At 38.6% G+C, this 23,732-nt stretch overlaps 1 protein-coding gene across 1 annotated transcript in view; it reads left to right on the top strand.

The window, feature by feature from the left end:
• The first annotated feature begins 148 nt into the window (after positions 1 to 148).
• The window catches only part of SPG7 (SPG7 matrix AAA peptidase subunit, paraplegin), an 89,406-nt gene continuing 65,822 nt past the window's right edge, over positions 149 to 23,732 (top strand). The window contains exons 1-3 of the mRNA XM_069085535.1: positions 149 to 383; positions 8,551 to 8,653; positions 11,570 to 11,659. Of these exons, the coding sequence (XP_068941636.1) occupies positions 204 to 383; positions 8,551 to 8,653; positions 11,570 to 11,659 (373 nt within the window). The 5' untranslated portion in view covers positions 149 to 203. The remainder of the gene's footprint in view (positions 384 to 8,550; positions 8,654 to 11,569; positions 11,660 to 23,732) is intronic.

The following is a 23,732-nucleotide window of genomic DNA, read 5'->3' as shown; positions in this document are numbered from 1 at the left end:
CCAGCTCAAGACTGGGCTGGTGGGGCGAAGGCAGGAGGAGGGAGGAGTGGGTGTGGGTGGGGGGGGGGGGGGTAACGCATGCGCAGGAGCTCCCCGTGCGTCGGCTCCCTGGATCCTCCACAGACATAGCCCGGACCCCTTCGCGCCTGCCTCGTTCTGGTCAGAGAGGCGTCCTGTGCGCAGGCGCCGCTCTCGGAGGGATCATGGCGGCGGCGCTGCTGCTGCTGTTTTCGCTCCGCCGCCGGCCGGGCCGATGGCGGCTCCAGGCCGCGGGATCCAGCTGGAGCCTCGGGCCGGTCGCCTCCGCTGTCGCCGGGCTCGAGGGAAGGCAGTTCTGCTGCTCCCCGAGGGGTCCCGCTGGGTCTGGCGGCCGAGTCCTACAGGTAACTTCCTGGGCCTGGCGCCTGAGCTCCGCCCGCGGGGGGAGGGGTGGTGATGGAGGAGCGGGCCCCGCCCCCGGCCCCGGGCTGGCCCTCGGGCCTTTACTGGCTTTCGAGGTGGGACCTTCTTCCCACCACTCCAGCTGGCATTCATGTTCCCAACTTTGGGCCCTGGCTGCGCCGGCTCCACAAACCTGGCCTTGTCAGGCGCTGCCAATGTGCCGGGCACTGTGCTCGCAGCCCCTGCCCGCAAGGAGCTCCCATGCTGATGGGGGAGACTGCGGGCAAACGGCGGGGTACGGAACCAAATGGAGGCCGAGGGGAGGGAGGGAGTAGAGTCTGGAAGACCAGGGAGCCTGGGAGGCAGGCGAGGAGAACCGGGCATTCCGGGGATGGGGAACAGCGTAGAATCCGGTCAGTCACAGCTGGCAAACGCCTTCACTCTTTGTGAGTCCAGCTCACCCATTTCACCTTTGGGGAAACTGAGTCTCGGAGCTCAGCAGGGAGGGCTGTTGAACCCACGTGCTCTAGCTTCACACCCAGGGCTCTTTTTTTCCATACCACTTTCCCCCTATACAGTCTAAGGCCTATGGACCCTTTATTTCCATTCTTCTTTCTGCTAATGCTTATGAGCATCGGGGACTTCCAGAAGTTCTGTTTGTTCTCCCCATTTATGAATGCTCTCCGGTCCTGCTTGTAATCACTCTTATGAAGTATCTTCACAAGTATCTGTTGGGACCACTGCTCACCTGTTGTATTCTTCATTCATCACTCCCATCAATAGCATCCCAGGTGACCCCCCCCACCTGAGTAGAAGGGTGTGTTTATCTTAGTTTGCATCAGTACCTGGAGACTTGTTCTGCTTGACCCTAAAGTGCAGAAATAGAATATATAGAAATTGAAAAAAAAAAAAAGGTGTAGTCTATTCATAAGGAAAATTCTCTGAGTAAATAGAGTGGTCTAAAAGTGAAATGAGTTGGGGCAGCCAGGTAGCACAGCGAGTAAGAGCACCGGCTCCAGTGTCAGGATGACCTGAATCAAATCCGGGCTCAGATACTCAGCACCACACCCAGAAATAATAACTGGCCGTGTAACCTTGAGCAAGTTACTTAACCCCAATTGCTTAAAAAATTAAAAAAAAAAAGTGAAATGAGTTGTCTTAAGCAAAAGTAATAATGCAGTTCATTTTGTTTAACCTTTTTTTTTCCTTCTCATGGACCTTTTGACAGTTCAGTGAAGCCTATGACCCCTTTTCAGAATAATAATTTTAAATGCATAAAATAAATGTATAGAATTATAGAGGGGAAGGGAATAAGCATTCGTTATGTGCCTATTATTTATCAATTACTGTGTTAAGCACTTTACAAATATCTCATTTAATCTTCCCAACTCTAGAAGGTAGCTGCTTTTATTATTCCTGCTTTACAGTTGAGAAAACTGAGACAGCAGTTAAGTGACTTGCTCATGGTCACATAGCTAGTAAGGCAGGCAATATCTGAACTCAGGTTTTCCTGACTCCAGGCCTAGCTGCTCTCTGTCTCCTGTACCACCTAGCTGCTTTTTCCAATTATGTGGAAATAGGGTTATCAGAATATTTTTGAAAATTCATGGACCTCATATTAAGAATTCCTGCTTTAGTGGTTTAAATTTTGTGAAATACTTTTGTGCATGATTTTATTTGAGCTTTTTCCTGGTCCTAGGAGGTAGATGATAGATAACCTGTCATTAGAGGTCTTAACTTGGAGGCCCGACAATGACTTTGGGGGTGTTGTAGAGAGAATTCCTGTTTAGGTACAGGTTTGATCTGGGTGTCTTTGAGAAAGTCATGTAACCCCCTATGGTCCTCACTTTCTTGTTCTATAAATTGAGGGGGTTGGACTAAATGATCTTTTGTTGTTGTTCAGTCTATTCAGTCATGTCTGACTCTCTGTGATCTCATTTGGAGTTTTCTCGCCAAAGGTACTGGAGGTTTGCTGTTTCCTTCCCCAGCCCATTTGACAAAGGAAGAAACCAGGGAAAACAGGGTTAAGCAACTTGCCCAGGGTCACACAGCTAGTCAATTCCTAAGACTGGATTTGGACTCAGGAAGATGAGTCTTCCTGACTCCAGGCCTGGCGCTCTATTCACTGCTCCACCTAGCTGCTCCACTAAATGACCTAAAGATCTTCTAAGATCCTTTCTTACTCTATGTGAAACATTGCCAGCAACTGACTTTGAGGATGGATGGTGAACTAAAGAGAATCGGTCTAGGTGAGCATAGTTGGATAACAATACTGGTTTATTGGAGTAGTATAGTTGATTATAAGTTTTACAGTGAACTTAGGATCACTAGTTTCTCATGGATGCAGTTAGCTAAACATAGATTTCAGTAACAGCCTTGACTACCAAGGCCTCTTCCTGCATGCCCAGACTGCTTGTAGGAGACACAGCAATATTTCTTGATGCTGATTGCCAAATATTCTTCTTGGGGAAAGATAAGGCATACCTGGCCAGAAGGGACTTTGCACCCTCCCATATCCGAACAAGTCAACAGGTCTGGACTTGGACATATCTCAAAGAGTCCTTGAACTCAGAGCAAGTCACAAGTCTCTGGACTCAGATACATGCTCAAGAATCCATTAGACTTGGCCCCCCACAAAACATGTTTCGTTTGTGGATGTGATGTTATGAACATTAATTGAATCCCCACTACGTATGTGTTGCTTGTGTTCTGTAAGCTGTATCCCCTTTCTCTGATTGGTCTGTTCCTCCCAATACCTCACTTTTAAGGAAGTACTCAGGATAACCCAAGCCAGCCATATCTTCTCCAGGCTCCATTCCTAATTTTTCCATTCCTTTTCCTCACCCTGTTATGTGTAATCTTCCACCATTAGAATTGTAAGCCCCATGAGGTCATGGACTGTCTTTCTTTCTGCTTGTATTTCTATTTTCAGAGCCTTTACAGTGCCTGGCACACAGTAAGTGTTTAATAAATAGTTCTTGACCACAAGAGGACTGTTTGGACCATTAGGGGCTGTTCCTGGAAAGAGCTCAGCCACTTAACACTCTGTGGAACCATCTCCCCATGAAGTTTTTAATCTGCCATCTTTCTCTTACCCTGTCCCTTCACCGAATTTCGTGTCTTTCTCTGCTGACTGAAATCAAATCACTATTGCTTTTGTCATTGAAAAGGGTGACCCTAACCTTTTTTCCTGGCACCTAGATGGTACAGTGCAAAGAATGCAGAGACTGGAGTTAGGAAGATCTGAGTTCAACTGTGGCCTCAGACACTTTACTTCTGTGTGTCCCTGGGCAAGTTGCTTAACCTCTGTCTGCTTCAGATTACCCAACTGTAAAAAGGGGGTAATAGTAGCACTTCCCTCCCAGGGTTGTAGTGAGGTTCAAAGGAGATTATAAAGTGCTTAGCACAGTGCCTAGCACATAGTAGGTGCTTAAGAAATACTTCCTTCCCTCTTACACTCATGGCAGTTTGATCTTCTCCATTAGAATGTAAAGTTTGGTGTCTTTTTTTATTTTATTTTATTTTATTGCATTTTGGAGGACAGTTGAGGTTAAGTGACTTGCCCAAGGTGACACGGCTAGTTTTTGTGTTAAATGTCTGAGGCCAGATTGAACTCAGGTCCTTCTGACTCCAGGGCTGGTGCTCTATTTGCTGCGCCACCTCGCCACCCCTCTTTTTTAAAATTTTTAAGTTTTTCTTGATGTCTTTTTTTACATCACTGTAATTTTCCCCAGTATCATTTCCGATCCGTTACCCAGAGATCCATTCCATATAACAGAGCATTTTTTTTTAAGATAGAAAAAAGGAAAAATCAGCATAACTGAGGGATACATAGAAAAAGTGTGAAAATTTGAGCAATACCTTGTGGACTTACCTCCTTAAAAAAGGTATGGGTGGGAGTCTTTTATTTCTTCTTTGAAGTTATGCTTGTTCTTTATTTTGTAACATTCACTTGTTTTTTTCTTAATTCTTTCCATTTTTTTAAAATAAATTTTTGCATTTGCATTGCTGTAGTCACTGTGTATTCTGTTTTCTTGGCCCTACTTGCTTCACTCTATCAGTTCATATAAATCTTTGCAGGCTTCTCTGTGGGGGCAGGTAGGTGGCCCAGTGGATAGAGTACTGGGCCTGGAGTTGGGGACCTGAGTTCAAATCACACTTACTAGCTGTGTGACTCTGGGTACATCACTTAGCCCTGTTTGCCTCAGTTTCCTCATCTGTAAAATGAGCTGGAGAAGGGAATGGCAAACAACTCCAGTATTTGTCAAGAAAATCCCAAATGGGGTCATGAAGAGTTGGACAAGACTAAAAAAATGACTCAGCAGTAACAAGGCTTCTCTCTGTAGCATTCATCCACATCATTTCTTACAGCATGATAGTATTCCATTAGCTGTTCCCCAGTTGGTAGACTGTGACTTGGTTTCTAGCTCTTTGTTACCACAAGTACTGCTATAAACATTTTGATGTATTGGAGGACTTTTTTATGATCAGTGATCTCTTGAAGGTATAAGCCCAGGAATGGAATCTTTGGGTCAGAGTATATGGACGTTTTCGTCACTTTCCAGAATAGCAGTCCTGCTCTCCAGAATTGTTGCCTTGAGTAATAGCTACACCAACCATGCAGTGGTGTGCCTTCTTGCATATTTGGCCTATATTTGTAGGACTGAGGTGCTACCTCTTAAGTTTTTTTATTTGCATCTTATTGTTAGTGATTTGGAGCATTCTTTCCTGTGGTTGTGAATAGTTTACAATTCTTTTGAAAACTATTTGTTTATATACTTTGACCATTTATCCTTTGGGGAATGCCTGAGGCTTATCTCTTAATTAGAGCCTAGAGACTTTCACCCTTTTTCTGGGGAGGGACCATCAAGTTTTGTATTGGAATTCCTAGTCTTTGGTACATTATTAATTTTTTTAAATAAATCTTTTTGATACCTTTTGTTTTTACATTGCTTAAATTTTCTGATATGTGTAGCCCTCTCCTTCTCCCAGAGAGCCATCCAATATAACAAAGATTTTTTTTAAAGAAAAAATTTTTTGCAAAACCGATCAATACATTTTTTAAAATTCAGGAAAAATGATCAGTATATTAAAACAACTTGGCAGTACGTGCATGCAATGTTCCATACCTGCAGACCTTCCCTGCCTCAGCATAGGAGAAGGGAAGGTTTCTTTTTCTTTCTTTGCTTTGGGACCAACTTTAGTTTTGTAATTTTGCAACATTCATTTTTAATTATTTTGTGGTGGTTGGTCTTGCCATTGAGATTGCTGTAGTTGTTGTGCTTATTACTTTCCTGGCTCTGCTTGCTTCTCTTTTAAAAAGTTAGGTATTGTAGGTCTTTGTATGCTTCTCTTTTTTTTAATCACGTTCACTGTTTCTTGTTTAGTTGTGTCCTATTTATGAGCCTGTGGACCATCTGTTGTTTTTGGGGTTTTCTTGGCAAAGATACTGGAATGGTTTGCCTTTTCCTTCTCCAGTGGATTAGGCAAACAGGTTAAGTGACTTGCCCAGGGTCAAACAACTAATAAGTACCTGAGGTCAGATTTCAACTCAGGTCTTCTTGACCCCAGAACCAGTGCTCCATCCACAGGGCCATCTAGCTGCCTCTTTCATTGCTTCTTATAGCAATGTTCTGTTATATTCATGTACTATAATTTGTTTAGACATTCACCATTGAATGGTACCTAGTTTTGTTTCCAGTTCTTTGTGGCCACAAAAAAGTTCTGCTATCAATATGTTAGAGCATATGGAACTTCCCCACCTCCCTTTTGCCAGTGACCTCTTTGAGATAAATAAGCTAGCTGTGGTCAACAGATATGGACATTTTAGCCACTTTATTGGGTAACTGTTGCTTACCCAAATTGCTTTCCTAGGTGGTTGTACAAATTCAATCAACAATGCACTAGGATGCCTATTTTACAAATCCTCTGACTTTATTTCCATCTTTTAACATCTTTGTTAATTTATAGTGTGTGGAGTGAAACCTCAGAACTGTTTTGATTTGCATTTCTTTTACTAATGATTGGAAACATTCTTTCATAAAGTTAAAAATGTCAAATTCTTCCTTTAAGAATGTTCTTATGTCATTTGAACATTTATCTCTGGAGAGATGGCCTTTGGTCTTATATATGTTCTGTACACTTCTGTTAGTTACCAAATGCTTGTTCAAAAAATTTGACAAAGATTTTATTTCCGTCTGGCAGCTTCCTTCCTTATCTTAGATACATTGTGTTTGTACAGAAACTTTTTAGTCTTATTTTAGTTAAAATATTTTATCTTATTTGTTATGTATATATGTATTGTATATATGTTATGTATATATGTATATATTACACATATGTATGAATTTATATATATATACACACACATCTATATCTAAAACGTTTTAAACACTCTAGCACTTTGAGGTTAGCAAAAGTTTTATATTTGGGGGTGGGTGGGTGGGGGTATGTGTGTGAGTGTGTGTATGTGTGTGTGTGTGTGTGTGGGAAGGTATATAGACACTTATGTGTATGTTTTCCCCCCCCAATAGAATATAAACTTCTTGAGGATGGGGACTGTTTCATTTTTCTATCTGTCATTCCTAGGATAGTGCTAGGCATATAGTAAGCACTTAATACATGTCACTGATTGATTTTGTATAGATACTTAGGATTTTTCCCAGATTTGTTCAAATCACTTTTTTGCTGCTTAGTTTCACATATGACTCACCCCTAGACTTTTTTTATTTACTAGAGTGATTTTTTTTCTTTGAATTTTCTGTAGTTGACCTCATGTCATATGATCTACAGCTCATTTAAAATAGGCAGGCTTTCTCTAGGCAGGAAGTAAAAATTATTAGGTGATAGGAGGAAACAGGGGCAGCTAGCTGGTCAAAGTGGATAGAGTGCAAAGTCTCAGGACAAGTTGAGTTCCAATGTAGTCTCAGACACTAGCCAGGTGACCCTAGGCAAGTCAATTCACCATTTGCTTCATTTTCCTCATTTGTAAAATGGAAGTAATGATTTTTGCCAGCCTACTTACGTCATAACATCATTGTGATGATTAAATGAGATACCATTTAAAGTGATTTGCAAAACTTAAAGCATTATGTGACTGTTATTTCTTTTTTAATGATTTTTTATTTATTTACTATTACTTTACAACATTCAGTTCCACAGGTTTTTGAGTTCCAAATTTTCTGCTTCCTTCTCCTTCCCCTCTCCCCTCTCTTTCCCCATGGTGGCATGCAATTCAATATAGGTTCTATATGTACCTTCATATTAAACATTAGTCAGGTTGTAAAGAAGAATTCTAACAAATGGAATGAATAACAAGGAAGAAGAAACAAAACCAAGAAGAAACAAAAAAAGAGAGGGAGCGAGTAGATCGCTTCAGTCTGCATTCAGACTCTGTAAATCTTTCTCTGTATGCAGATAGCCTTTTCCATCATGAGTCCTCTGGAGTTTCTTATAACCTTGCATTGGTGAGATAAGCCTGGTCTATCAAAGTTAGTCATCACAGATACAATGTGTCTGTAGTTGTGTATGATGTTCTCCTGGTTCTGCTTCTCTCACTCAGCATCAGTTTATATAAGGCTCTCCAAGTTATAATGAAGTCTGGCTGCTCCTCATTTCGTATAGCAAACTAGTATTCCATTACATCCATATACCACAACTTATTTCTCCATCTGTGATTATTTCTTACTTGTAATATAGCTAAATGATGCTACTGCTCTAGAAAAGCTTGTCACATCCATAAGCCAGTGTTTAAGTCCTTGAGCCTTTCACTGGGGAAGAGTTGAGCATTAAAAAGCAGTTAGTGTTATCAGTTTGTACTTAATTCAACAGACCCTGCTAACCAAGGAAACAAACGAATATGGGGTAATATTTCTGTGGCACAGTGATGTAGTGTAGCAAATAGAGTGGTGGACCTGGACTCAGGAATACTCATCTTCCTGAGTTCAAATGTGGCCTCAGACACCTACTAGCTGTGTGACCCTGGGCAAGTCTCTTATCCCTGTTTGCCTCAGTTTTCTCATCTGTAAAATGAAGAAGGAATGGTAAACTACTCCAGTATCTCTGCTAAGAAAAGCTCAAAGGAGTCACCAAGAGTTGGACATGACTGAAACGACTGGAAAATAACAACACTATATTATTTTGATCTTTGATACTGTTTTTTTCTTTCAGAGTTTACTTTTGAGGACATTGTCCCCTACCTTTCAAGGAATGAGAGGATTATTGTTGAAACAACAGCTAATTCAGAATCCAGTCAGACTCTGGAAACTTTTAGGTATGAACCTTTTGTGTGAACCTTAGGTGTGTACCTTTTTTTAAGCAATTGGGGTTAAGTAACTGCTGGATGTAGTGCTGAGTGTCATCCCGACACTGGGGCCTGTGCTCTTACTCTCTGAGCCACCTGGCCACCCCTAGGTGTGTACCTTTTGAAATGCAGCTGCCATTGTAGTAGTAGCAGCAACAACTACAATAACAATAGATGACATCTCTTGCTTTAAAGTTTGAAGAACACTTGCCATATGTTCTCTGTTGAGTCTCTATGAGGGAGGTGTTAAACTGAGGCTTTAAGAAGTTCTCTCTTATGCAGTCACACAGCCAGTTCAAGTATCTGAGCTGTCTCAAACCTGAGTTTTCCTGACTCCAAGGCTGATTTCTGGCCTGAACAATGTTTGCCTTTCCACATATGTGTGAGGGAGAAAAAGCCAAGCATAGCTATGGTCCCACCTTTCCCCCTAAAGAGCTGTGTAACCACCTGTAAGTCATTTGACCTTGGGTCTCAGTTTCCATAGCTATAAAATCAAAGCCTTTAAGAGTTCTTGCAGCTCTAAAATGCCATTATTCTAAATTTGAAATAACTAATAATGTTGCCAGTGTGATATTGGCAAAAAAGTTTAACTATCTTTTCATTTGGTGATAAGAGGCATTGTGACTTAGGGGATACAGAGTTGGCCTCCAAGTCAGGAAGACCTGGGTTGAGTCCATCTTTTGACACATGCTAGCCATGTGACCCTAGGCAAGTGTCAACCTCCACTGATACAGATTCCTCCCGTGGGAGTTGCCTATACCAGTGAAATCACAAGTGGCTGCATAATGCAGTGGATAAAACTTTGTTCCTGGAATCATGAAGACCTGAATTCAGATCCAGTTTTAGGCACTTCCTTGCTATATGATCCTGGGCAAGTCATTTAACCTCTCTGCCTCAGTTTCCTTAACTCTAAAAATGAGTGTTGTACATATCTCCCAGGGTGGTTGTGAGGATTAAGGGAGATAATATTTGTAAAGTTCTTAACACAGTGTCTGGCACATGGTAAGTGCTTAATAAATGCTTATTTCTTTCCTTTCCTTCTGTCCTATCCCTAGGCATTTGGTACCAATAAGAATTTTCACTTCTAGGATTCCTTTTATTCTTTGCATTCCTAGTGCTTAGTGAAGTACCTTGCACATAGCTGGTACTAGAAATATCTGGGGGCAGCAAGGTGGCCCAGTGAATAGAGCATTGGCCTTGGAGTCAGGAGGACCTGAGTTCAAATCCAGCCTCAGACACTTACCACTTATTAGCTGTGTGACCTTGGGCAAGTCACTTAACCCCAATTGCCCTGCATTCCCCCTCCAAAAAAAAAAAAAGAAAAAAATATTTGTTGAATTTCTTCTGTCAGTGAAATTCATATTTCATTAGAGTATGCTAGAATGGATTAGGGAAGGACAATATAATTAAGGTCTGAATGATATTTTTCTTTTTTTTTGCTTGATATGGAGTTACTTTGATTTCATGTAATATTTCTTATGTGGCAAGAAGTGGCATTGTTGTACTACTTGAAAAATAAATAAATCTTGAGTTTTAAAACTTTTTATTATAAATTTCAACTAAAATAAACCTTCAGATATGTAAACAAGAATAAAAAAGATTGTTCCCCAAACTGTATGAATCTGTTTTCACATGTTGTCTTTGGCCTTCTGTCAGCTGTTGAAGGAAGTAGCTCTGTTGCAGATCTGCAATGTTGCTGTGTATGTTTTAAATTCAGAATGGAACTGAAAATAAACTACAAAGAATTTAGCACTTAAAATAGAGAGGTATTGCCCTTTAGTGAGTCACTTTATTACTTGGCTGACCTCCTGCCTAATGCTTTCTTTTAGTCCTTGGTTAAAGAACCTTTAGCATGGATACTGTATACCTCTTGTTCAGCTTGTTTTTATTGTGGAGAAGCAGAAAAAGATTGAAGAATGTAGAATCCTAATTACCAGCAAGCAGCCTGCTATCCATATGTGATAATGGAGAGTGTGAAGTGCGTGCCAATTGGTTTTGAGTCAGTAGCTTGCACATGTGAATTCTGTGTGGTTTTTCTTTTAAAATGTACTTATGAGTGAGAAACAGAGGAAGGTGGCGAAGATCTTCATGACTTCAAAATAATCCTTTTAGTACATGACAGTAACTCTAAAACAAAGTTCATTTGTAGTTCTATCAGCATTCCTACAAAAAAAGTGACATTACAGGCCACTGCTTTGAAATGTGTGTGTGTGTGTGTGTGTTTGTAAAAATAAAATTTTGCTAAGGGCTGTACTCTTGTCCAAAAGCCTTTGAAAAACTGAGGCCTTAAGTGTAGGAGGTGCTGTCTTTCTGGCATATCCTACTGATAGTGACAAGAAGGTTATTGATATTGCCTCATTCACGAAAGCTACTTGTTTGTAAATTCCTAAGAGATAGAATGTCAGGGTGGATAGAGGAGCAACCTTGGAGTCAGAAAGACCTAAGTTAAAGTCCTTCCTCTGAAACCTATTTATATCTGTTGCTGAGTCTATTAACTTCTCAATCAGGGTCCCTTGCAACTTTCTAGGATTGAAAGTTATAAATGAATTGCCAGTGTGCATTTCTACCTTAAATAGCAGGTCTGTACAAAATATTTATTTCCACATTAATAATCCATTTAAAGAGCTTTAATTGTCTCCTGCAACATTTTCCCAACACATTTCCATAATCACTGAATATGGATTGTTCTACCTTGGTTGTTTTAAACAGTGTAATGGGGAAAATTATGTTTAAATCATTCATCATATAAGTAACTCTCATTCATTTTATCCAGTGAATGGATAAAATTTTTCAGATACTCTGTCTTCATTCATTTCCTCATGTAGTGAACTTTTTTTTCTCTGTAGTTTCATACTTTGACACTAAATTCTGGTATATTCCTTGTAGGTGGTACTTCTTATTTTAGTACCTCCAGGATGAAGCAAAAGAATAAGGAGAAAGAAGAATCCAAGGGGAAAATACCAGAAGATGATGAAGGTAGGACTGAGATTTTTTTTTAAATTTTTTATTTTTTTAAAGCAATCGGGGTTAAGTAACTTGCTCAAGGTTACACGGCCGGCCAGTTATTTCTGGGTGTGGTGCTGAGTATCTGAGTCCGGATTTGATCCAGGTCATCTCGACACTGGAGCCAGTGCTCTTACTCGCTGAGCCACCTGGCCGCCCCTAAGCAATTGGGGTTAAGTAACTTGCTCAAGGTTACACGGCTGGCCAGTTATTTCTGGGTGTGGTGCTGAGTATCTGAGTCCGGATTTGATCCAGGTCTTCTCAACACTGGAGCCGGTGCTCTTACTCGCTGTGCAACCTGGCCGCCCCAGGACTGAGATTTTGATGTAGTTGTTACATCTGGTAAAAAAAAAAGATAACTTGTCTTTTCTTAGTGCACAAGCACCATTAGTGTGCAAAGCCAGCCTTACAAAGAGTGAGGTTGAGATGTCACATTTCTGTGTGTTGGTTAGGTTTTGATTGGCATTTTAATCCATTCTGTCTTTTCCAACTTTTTATAAATATTAAATTTATGGAATACCACATTTTTTATGAACTATGTTTATAAAATTTATTTCATTTCTTTTTTAATAATAAACAAGTATCTCTATCTTTGTAAGTTACTTCATTTATCTATTTTTCAGATGCTTTTTGTTTCCTCAGTGTCCACATACATTAGTTCATGTATTCTCTGCACACACCTAGATGTCCTCCCACATTGAGAGTCTGTCTTCATCCTTCTCCCAGTGTCTGATGTGGTAGTGGTGGGGAGAAGTGAGTATAATTAAGCGACAAGTGCCCCATTATCATCATTGGTCTGATGAGTACTGCAGCCTTTTCCCTGGGAGCCACTCCGAAGGGCCTGAGGTAGTGAAGAGAAAAGAATAACTAAAGGTACCATCCCTTTGGACCACTCAAAACAGTGGGATGGATTTCCTTCATGGCTGATTTCAGCTGCCACCTCTTTGTGGAGTCTTCCTTGATCCACTTTCCAGTGGTTATTGCTATCTCCCTCTTCAAATTACTTTGTTTTCTTATCTGTGTTACATGTTTTTCTTTTTCTCCCTATCCCTGATCCCCTCAGTGCACTCCCCTCCCCCCGCATGCACCTCGAGGTCAGGAATTCTTTATATTTTTGCTTTATATGTCTAATCCTAGCATATAACTTGCACAGTGCCTCAATACAGTTTTTTAAATTGAATTGAAAAAAATTCAAGCACTACCTACATTCTATAGCTGTAGGAGGACCTCAGAGATATGCCCTTGACTTATCCTCCATCTTGGTACCTTTTTGGAATAGGTCATGTAAAATAGCACTGCTTTAATCGACTTTCTCTGAGGTCTCTAGATAAGAGAGAAAACCGATTTGAAAGATTCCTTGTCATACACTTATATGATAAGAGTGTTTACATCAGTATGTCTGTTGGGAATCATCAGTGTTCATGAAGTTCAGATATTTGAGCCTGTTTAGAGCAGATGTTCTGCTGGGCCAAAAGTAAAAGTCTTCAGTGAAGATAAGAACCGTTTGGAATCTGCAGGACCCGAGAGCGTACAGCGGTGTTGGAGGAAGCAGCTGTTTAAGCTCAGTTGTCTCTACATTTGGGACCACTTCCCAGAGCTCAGACATTCTTTCTTGGAGCTGGCATTGTTCTTGTGGTGCAGTTCAGCAGCCCCTCCTCACAGGCTTGTCTCTGCCTTACCCTTATCACTTTGAGTCATCAGTGGCAGATCTTGCCAACACCCAAGAAAAGATGGGTTAAGTACAAAAGGGAGTGACCAGGGTAGTTTATTTGATGAAAATATTTCATTCCATAATCTAATGAAAGTCTTTAGAACTTAGGCACAACAAGAGAAACAGAAGCAGGGCTGGTTTAATTGATTGATTTAATATATTGCCTCCATCTTAAATGTGGAGTTTAAACTATGGAGACCTACTCTCAGTGCTTCTTGTATCTATATCTAAGATGCTTGTGTCTAGATAAAGCATTGCTTTCTGAGGCTTTTGGTTTTCTTAAGTAACACCTTCACATTAAGTTTAAGAAGGTATTTAGGGGTGGTTAGGTGGTGAAGTCAATAGAGCACCGGCCTGGGAGTCAGGAGGACCTGAGTTCAAATCTAGCTTCAGACATTTAACACTTACTAGCTGTGTGACCTTGGGCAAGTCACTTAACCCCAATTGTCCTGCCCTCTCCCCTATAAAAAGCAAAAAAAAAAAGAAAAGAAGGTATTTAGATACAAGCTAAATGAAACATTTATTGAGAACTTAACTCTTTGCTAAACACTGGGGATACTTATTTAAGCAAGCAAGAAGGTTCCTGCTCTCAGTGAGTTTACATTCTTGTGTGGGAAGAGGACACCTAATGTGGAGCGGGGCAGGGGCATTTCTCTGGAGTAATGATGTGGAGATAGCAGTGGCCTGGCTTCCTCCATACCATAAGTGTTAACTGCTATTAGAGAAAAGCTCCTGAATCACAGTTTGTGAACAGCTTTCAGCAGCTTTTTCTGTGTGGCCTGGAGTAGAATTTGACCTAAATATTTCTCTTTGCTATCTCTCTGATTTGGGTGGTTTTGGCAGTAGTTACAGGTGCTTTAGCTAATTGGCTTTTCTGTGTAATTTGATTTTGTGAGTTGTACTTTCCTGGAACAGAGTTGGAAATTCCAGGTTTTAAGTTCGACTTCTGAGTCTCTATTTCTAGCTAGAAAATCCCATAATTGCTTTTTTTTTTTTTAAGATTCTGAGTTTTTATTCTGAATTTAACAAACATATAATAAAATGAACATTTCCATGTACATAGAATATAAAAATATTGTGTATGAAAATATAGACTTCTATAGTGTGTATACTACTTGCTTTTTCTTTTACAGATAGTATAATAAATTCAACCAGTAACTTTCAAAGCTGTCCTGATTGTCTATGAGTTTTTTCTGGCCTTTCTTCTTTTGAAGGGCAATTGGGGTTAAGTAACTTGCCCAAGGTCACACGGCTAGGTTTTTTGTGTGTGTGTGTGTGTGTGCTAAGTGTCTGAGGCCGGATCCGAACTCAGGTACTCCTGACTCTAGGTCCGGCACTCTACTCACTGCACCACCTAGCCGCCCCTTCCTTCTTTTTTCTTGTGCGTACTTTAGAAAAGCTTCAGTGATTCCCTTTTCTCCTCTGTGCCTCTGCCTCATTCTTCTTCCCTTCTTCTTCCCTTTCTCCCTCTTTCTCCTGATTCTGTTCACTTTACTCTATATCATTTCAAACAAGAAGTCATTCCAGGTTTTTGTGAAACTGCCTCTGTGTCATTTCTTTTGACAGAATGCTTTTACTATTTTTGCTTGTAAGTATTTTTGTACATTTAGATCTTTTTTCTCTTTTTTTAATCTCTTTGGGATATAGGCCTTATGGTGATATCACTGAATCAAAGGTTAGAGACAATTTAGTAAGTTTTGTAGGAACAATTTTAAATTGCTATCTACCAACAGTACATTAGTGAGTCTTACTTAAGACTTAACATTTTCCTTTTTTGTCATTTTGCCAGTGTTCTTTTAATTTGTATTTTTCCAATTATTAATTATTTGGACCATTTGAAAATATAATTGTTTATAGTTTGAATTTTTCTACCTGTTCATATCTTTTATCCATTTACCTGTTGGGGAATGGCTTTTGTTCTTATACATTTTAATAAGTTCCTTATGTAGCTTAGATATGAGACCTTTATCATAGAAACTTGCTATGGAGATCTTTTTTCTCTAGATAACTGTTTCCCATTAATTTAAAAGCTGCATTGGTTTGTACAAAACTTTCAATTTTAGGCAATCAACATTGTCCATTTTATCCACTCTGTCCCTTTTTTTGGTTATCAACCAAATTTCTTACCCTTAAGATACTTAATTTGCTTAAGATAATTCCTTTCTTACTATCTAATTTGTTTATGATGTGACCTTTAATATCCAAATTATGTATCCATTTTGAGCTTATCCTGCTATTTGTTGTGAGATGCTGTTTAAATGCCTAATTTCTGTTTGACTGTCAAATAGTGAATATTTCCCTTAGTACCTGGGGTCTTGAGGTTTACTGAACACTGTGCTACTATGTTTATTTGCATCTTTATCTTGTTTACCTAATCTGTTCCTCTGATAAATTTCCTTTTTGACCAGTACCAAATAATGTTGATATTTATTGCTTTGTAATATTGTTTGATATCTAGTACTGGTAACTCTTCCTTTCCCACTTCTTTCCTTTATTTCATTTGAGATTCTTTACCATTGTTTCTTAGATAAAAGTTATGGCTTTTTCTACCTCTAAAGTAATCACTTGGTAGCTTGAACGGTAGGGCATTGAATAGTTTAATTAATTTAAGTAGTACTGATTGTCATTTTTATTACATTATCTCAGCCTATCCATCAGCTATTAATATTTCTCTAATTATAGAGGTCTGTATTTAAATGAAGAGTGCTTTGTAATTATATTAATATAGTTCTATGTATGTCTTGCTAGATAGACTCCCAAATAATTTTTAAAATCTTGAGTTTTATTAAATGAAAAATCTATTTCATCTCTTTCTGCTGGATTTTATTGATAAAATGCAGAAAAGCTGATGAGTTATAGGGATCTGTTTTATATCCTGTAACCTTGTTGAAGTTATTTTACAATTTATTTTTTAATCGGCTCTTTTGGATTATTTAGATGGACCATATCAAGCACAAAAAGTAATAGTTTTGTTTCCTCTTTGCCTGTGCTTATTTCTCTTCATTCCTTTTTTTAAGTCTTATTGCTATATAACATTTCTAGTACCACATTAAATAAGTTATGACAACCAACCTTTATTATGTACATTGTTTACTTTTAGTTTTAGATTGATACTACTTATATTAAGCAAAGATCCATTTATTCGTATGTGTTCTAGTCTTTTTAACAAAAATCATTTGACTTTGTAAAAAGCTTTTTCAGAATCTTTTTTTAAAATTATTTTGTGTTATTAGTATAATAATAAGAATATATCTATTTTGCTTATTATTTTCCTTATGTTGAACCAACTGTATTCCTGATATAAGTCCAACACAGCCATAGAGCATAATCTTTTAAAGATGTTGTTGTAACCTCTCTGCTAATATTTTTAATATTTTTACATACATGTTCATTAGGGACTTAGTCTGTAGTTTTCTTTCTCAGCTTTGTTTCTCCCTGGTTTAGGTGTAAAGATGATAATTGTATTGTAGAAAGAGTTTGTACCTTTCTTTTCCTATTTTTGCATAAAATTTGTGTAATATTGATATTAGTTCTTTGAATGTTTGAATAGAATTCACTTGTAAATCTATCTGGTCCTACAGTATTTTCATTGGGAGGTTCATTTAGAGGATGTTTAATTTCTTTTGCTGAGATAGTGGTATTTAAATCCTCTTTCTTGTTCTACTAATCTCAATATTTTACATTTTTGTAAATATTCATCTCCTTCAGTCAATCAGTATCTACTTACTGAGCCCTCACTAAGTGCCAAGCACTATACTTCATCTCAGTTATCAGTTTTTGTGGCATATAATTGGACAAAATTGTTTATTTCATTTTCATTAGTGAATTATTTTTTCATTTCTGACATAGTTTGGTTTTCCTCTCACTACAAGATCAGACTAAGAAACTTTATTATTTTTTCTCCAAAAAATCCAGCTTCTGATTTTTTTATCAGTCCAAGAATTTTTTTGTTTTTAGTTTTTTTTTCTTTTTGGAGGGCAATTGTTTTTGTGTTAAGTGCATGAGACCAAATTTGAACTCATGTCCTCCTGACTCCAGGGCCAGTGCTCTATTCACTGCGTCACCTAGCTGCCCTTGTTTTTAGTTTTGTTAATCTTTTTTGATTTTCAGAATTTCTACTTTGATGTTTATTTTGTGTTTTTTTGAATTATTTTTTAGTTTTTAAAAAATTGCATACCTAATTCATTGATCTTTCTCTTTTTTTCTCTGCTTTTTGGATGGGGGGAAGGCAGGGCAATTGAGGTTACGTGACTTGCCCAAGGTCACAACTAGTAAGTGTTAAATGTCTGAGGTCAGATTTCAACTCAGGTCCTCCTGACTCCAGTGCCAGTGCTCTATTTACTGCAATACTTAGCTGCCCTGATCTTTCTCTATTTTGTTAAGGAACTTAGAGATTCAAGTTTTCCCACAAGGACTTCTTTAACTGCAGTTTATAAGTTTTGGTATGTTGTCTCATGGCTATTTTCTTTGATGGAATTTTCTATTTCTTTGATTTGTCCTTTGATTCACTTTCTTTAGTATTAAGTTAGTTTCTAAGGAGTTTTAATCTTTTCATCAGAGCCTTTTATTAAATGTAATTATTGCATTATGATTAAAGTATATGCTTAATTTTTTTGCTTTTCTGTAGTTATAAGGTTTCTATGGCCTAATACATTCTTATTTTTTGCAAAGATGCTATATACTGCTGAGAAATATGTAAATTTCTTTTAGTTTCCATTGCATAGTCTTCAAAGATCTGTCATAACTTTTCTAAAGTTTTATCTAGGTCCTTAACTTCTTGTTTATCGTTTGGATAAATTTTTCCAGTTCTACAAGACATTTAGGGTACCCCTCATTATTATGATTTTACCATGTGTTTTTCCTTGAAATTCAGTGAACTTTGCCTTTAAATATTTAGATACCATGTTTTTGTTTGAATATGTATTAAGTATTGGTATTGATTTGTTATCTGGTACTTTTTATAATGTATTATCTCTTTTTATTCTATTTTTACTATTTCCTTTTCTGAAATAAGTTTTGTTGTCCCTATTATTTTCAGTTCTCCTGAAGACTAATACTTTTTGCTTCAGCTCCTAGTTTTAACTCTGTTTGAATAGATTTCAAATGTATCTTTTCAAAAACTTATTTTTAGATTCTGTTTTCTAATCCATTTTGCGAGCCTCTTTTGTTTTATAATTGAGTTCATTTTGTTCTTGTTAATTGTCATGATTATTAATTGTACATTTCTCTCTATCCTTTTCTTTTGTACTTTTCCTTCTCATTGGCCCTTTCCTTCTGTTTTCAAAGAAGAAGGTGATGAAAGTAACCTTTGCTTAACAGTAGTCATCTATAATTGAGGTGGTCTGTTTTTTCTGTCATCCCTTTTCTCCTTGTCCCATTCTCTGATCACAGTTTTTTATTCTTTCTTTACTTTTAATCTTCTCTTCATACTTCACTGTTCTGCATGGGAATTTTTTTTTTGCATATCGCTACTCCTATCAGTACAGCCCTACCTCTCAAATCTTCCTTTCCCCATCTGCATCTATTTGCATGTTGAATGAAATTGAGGTTCATGGGATGCCTATTCCCCACTCATCCCTTTCTTGTTGGTGTGTTCTTCAATTCATGCCCTATTATATACTGTACCAAGTACCCTCCCATTCTTCCTTTCCTCCCTAGTAAATTCCCCTTTCCTCCTATTTCCTTCTTCTAAGACCATTAAACTAGAGCAGGACCAAGGCAGTGTGCTTGTTTTAAGTTTTTTTATGTCCTCATTAAGGTTCTGATATGCCATGCCACTTGTTTCTTCTTTCATTCTCTTTATTATTTTTTTTTTGGAGGGGGAAGGCAGAGCAATTGGGGTTAAGTGACTTGCCCAAGGTCACACAGCTACTTAACTGTCAAGTGTCTGAGGCCGGATTTGAACTCAGGTCCTCCTGACTCTAGGGCAGATGCTGTATTCACTGCACCATCTAGCTAGCTGACCCTTTTTTTTTTTTTGAAATTAAAGTTTTCTATTTTTAAAAATTTTTTTTTCATTTTTTAACCAAATGTTTTATTAACTTATAGTTTACATCATTCATTTTCACAAGATTTTGAGTTACAAATTTTCTCCCCGTTTTTTCCCCTACCTACCACACCAAAATAGCAATCCCACTGGATATCCCCTCCTCCAATCTGCTGTCCCATATCTTCTCCCATACCCCCTCCGACTTTCTAGTAGGGCACGGTGGATCTTTATGCCCCAGTACCTGTATATCTTATTTCCCACTTACATGTAAAATAATATTAATAATAATATATATATATACGTATATATATTTTTAAACATTTGATTTTAAAACTTTGAATTGCAGATTCATTTCCTTCCTCCCTCGTCACCCTCCCTTATCAGGAAGACAGGCAATTCAGTATGGGTTGTACATGTGTAGTTAATGCAAAACATTAACATAGAAGATATATTGTAAAAGACTGACTAATTTACCTCCCTCCTATCCCACCACCCACTTGTTCTATTCTCTACTTTGATCTTGTCCCTTTTCAAAAGTGAGTGCTTCCAGCTTCCCTCCCCCCCAGCCTGTCCTCCCTTTCATCATCCCCCCTCTTTTCCCCTTCCTCCCTATTCTCCTTTAGGGTGAGATATCCTCCCTGAGCCAAATTCAATGAGAATAAGGTTGACCCATTCCCTTTTGCCTTCCTATTCTTCCCCTCCATTGTAACCCATTTTCCCTTTGCTTCATCTATATGAGATAGTTTACCCCATTCTGTCTCTCTCCATCTCCTCTAATTATATTCCTCTCTCACCTCTTAATTTCACCTTTAAAGTATCGTCCCTTCCTATTAACTTGGTCCTGTGCCCTCTGTCTATGTATACTTGTAAACATATATACACACATTCACATAAGTATTCATACGCCCATATACCCTCTGATATATACATATATATATATATTTCTATTCCCTTTCAACTATTTTCATACTGAGAAAAGTTTCATCAGTTACAATTATCGTTTTTCTATGTAGGAATGTTAATAGTTCAACTTTGATAAGTGGCTTATGATTTATTTTCCCTGTTTAGCTTCTCTAGCTTCTCTCGCTTCTTGTATCTGAATGTAAAATTTTCTATTCAACTCTGGTTTTTTCATTAAGAATGCATGAAAGTCCTCTTTTCCACTGAATGACCATATTTTTTCCTGAAACATGATACTCAGTTTTGTTGGGTAGGTGATTCTTGGTTTTAATCCCAGCTCTTCTACCCTCCTGACTATCATATTCCAGGCCCTTCAATCCCTCAGTGTAGAAACTGCCAGATCCTGTGTTATCCTGATTTTGTTTCCACAGTATTCAAATTGTTTCTTCCTGGCTGCTTGTAATATTCTCTCCTTGATTTGGGAATTCTGGAACCTGTCTATAATATTCCTAGGAGTTTTCTTTTTGTGATCTTTTCCAGAATGTGATTGATGGATTCTTTCAACCTCTATTTTGCCTTCTGGTTCTAAAACATCAGGGCAGTTTTCCTTGAGAATTTCTTGAAGGATGATTTCTAGGTTCTTTCTTTGATCATGGCTTTCAGGTAGTCCAATAATTTTTAAATTCTCTCTCCTGGATCTATTTTCCATGGCAGTGTTTATTTTCACATTGCCTTCTATTCTTTCTTTTGTTTGGATCTGTTTAACATCTTCTTGATTTCTCATAAAGTCACTAGCTTCCCTTTGCTCCATTCTAAATCTAAGGGAATGATTCTCATTGAGCTTTTGGGCTTCTTTTTCAATCTGGCAAATTCGGTTTTTTAAGGCATTCTTCTCATTGCCTTTTTGAGCCTCTTTTGCCAGTTGAGTTAGTCTGTTTTTTGAGGTGTGATTTCCTTCAGTCAGGCTGTTGACTCTCATTTTGTAATTTTCTTGCATCGTTCTCATTTCTCTTCCCAATTTTTCCTCCACTTCTCTTATCTGCTTCTTAAGGTCCTCTATGGCCTGTAAGCAGCTTGTATTTTCCTTTGAAGCTTTTGGTGCAGGAGTTCTGACTTCACTGTCTTCCTCCTGTTCCATGCTTTGTACCTTTTTGTCCCCAAAATAGGAGTCTAATGTTGGATTCTTCTGTTTGCTTTGTTTTTTTTGCCTGGTCATGTCACCACTCAGTCACTTGACCCCTGGGCTTTTTGCCACAGTAGGACTCTGCCACCAGACAGGGGAGCTTTCGTCTTAAATGCTGGGGTTTTCTCAGCTGCTGGAGGTATTAGTTGGGTGCCCTCTCTGAAGCCTTCACTCACTCTGGCAAGCTGGTCACACACCCCAGGACCTCCACCCTAGACTGCAGTCCAGATCCAAGCAGGTTAAAGCAAGAGTGATTACCCCTCAGACTGGTCACTTGGTTCCCCTAACTACTGGTTCCAAAGTCCACACTGCACTGATCTCTCACTTTGTCCTCCACATCTATGTGTTGATAAATCTGGAAATGGCCACAGCTGCTGGTGATCTGGAGTCCCTCCAGTTGGCAGTTGGTCAGGCCTGCCCTGGGGCTAAAACCTCGACCGTGGAGCTGGGCTTGGCTTTCAGAGTGCTGTGCTGGCTGATTCCTGGCCACCTGCTGGGCTGTCCTCAGCAGGAGTTTAGCTTCTCTGTGTCATTTTCTGGGTTCTGCAGCTCCACAGTTTGTTTAGAATCCCCTTTTACATGGATTGGGGAAGGTGGAAGCCAGAGCCCTGTGGAGGTCCTGCTTCGACTCCGCCCCTATACCTTGCATTTTCTTATCCTTTTTCAGTCTTGATTTTATTTTGATGTTTCTCATTGTCTTATGGATTCATTGCTTTCTGTTTGGCCCAATCTGATTTTCATGCAGCTCAATTCTTTGGCTCAATCCAATTTTCAAACAGCTCAATAGGTCAATTGAACTAAATAAAAGCGTTAAAAAAAATATAACCGCTCAGTGACATCTTTTTTGGGGGGGGAGGGCAATTGGGGTCAAGTGACTTGTCCAAGGTTACACGGCTAGTAATTGTGTCAAGTGTCTGAGGCCAGATTTGAACTCAGGTCCTCCTGACTCCAGGGCAGGTGCTCTATTCACTGTGCCACCTAGCCGCCCTGACACATCTCTTTTAAGCCATTCCTTTTCTTTGCCTTTCTTTCCTTCCCAATTGTTTACTTTAACATTACATTTAAATCTTTCATTTCTTTCAAATAGTCTTGGCAACCTTTGTGATCAGGACATTCTTTTCTCTGAAGTCTCCTTAGTCTTATTGTTGAGTTAGTCTTTTGAGTTTATATCTTGAGCTGTAGTATTTCTCTTTTTTCAGAATTTTCTTCTCTTTGCCTGTATCTCTAGCCTTAGATTTTGGATTTCAGCATTGTACTTCAGTCATACTTAGCTCCTTCTTGTATTCTGATGGGAAGAACCTACTTTGTCCTAGAAGTGACTAAAACCTGGACTCACTCCTTGCAGGAGTTCCTGAGTTTTGGTTCTTATCTCCTGGTGACTAGGCTTTGACCTTGCTTCTTTCTGTGTTTTTTTCCATGGACAGTTCTGAACATGGAGTTTTCCTTTTCCTTCCTGTGATCCTGATAGGCACCGAGGAGATGTTATATATTATGCTGATAGCAGGCTTTAGGTTCTGAACTGGTTGCAGAAACCTATATAAGCTATTTCTCTTTGGTTTGCTTTTTCATTGTTCTTTCTGATGTACTTGTAGAACTTGACCTGCATGTTTGTTGGGTATCTGTGCTTTTCTAGGTCCTAAATAGCCACCATATTCCCAGGATTCCCCATAATTTGTTTTACAGATGGTTTTGTTTAAATGAATGAAGGATCTCTGGTCAGATCTTCTATCTAACATATGTTTAGTAGCATATTCTAGAAAGTAATAAGGCAAAAGAATGAAGAAAGCATTTTCAAATTGTCTGTAAGATCGGAAAAAAAATGTTTTTTGACTCAAATGAAGTTTTTGAGCCTGAAAAGGGGGGAGGTAGGTTTGAGTAGGTAGAAGAGAGTGATTAGAGGAAGAACTCCAGGATATTTAAAATTTTTATCTGTTAATATCTTTTGTTTTTATATCATCTTCATTTTCAAATATATATCTTCCCCTGCCTCCCTGGTAAGCCATTTCTTGCAATAAAAAATTTTGAAAGAAATAAAAAAAGCAATTCAGCAAAGCTAACCAACACATTAATCATGTCTGACAATAGTATATGTACTCCCCCCCCAGTCTTCTACATTTTGAAAAAAAAGGTAAGGGGCGGTTCATTTTCTCAGCTCCTTCCTCTGTGTCCTAACAGTGTTTATTTTGTTTTTATTTTTTCCAGTTGCATTGTTTTGGTCACTCTGTGTATTGTTTTCCTTGTTCAATTTGCTTTACTTTTAATG

The sequence above is a fragment of the Petaurus breviceps genome, unplaced genomic scaffold (assembly GCF_028583685.1).
Source record: "Petaurus breviceps papuanus isolate PSGF00001 unplaced genomic scaffold, PetGlider_PUasm1.0 176, whole genome shotgun sequence".
Taxonomy (NCBI): Eukaryota; Metazoa; Chordata; class Mammalia; order Diprotodontia; family Petauridae; genus Petaurus; species Petaurus breviceps.
Note: the sequence above shows the minus strand (reverse complement) of the source record. Positions and strands in the feature narration are given on the sequence as shown.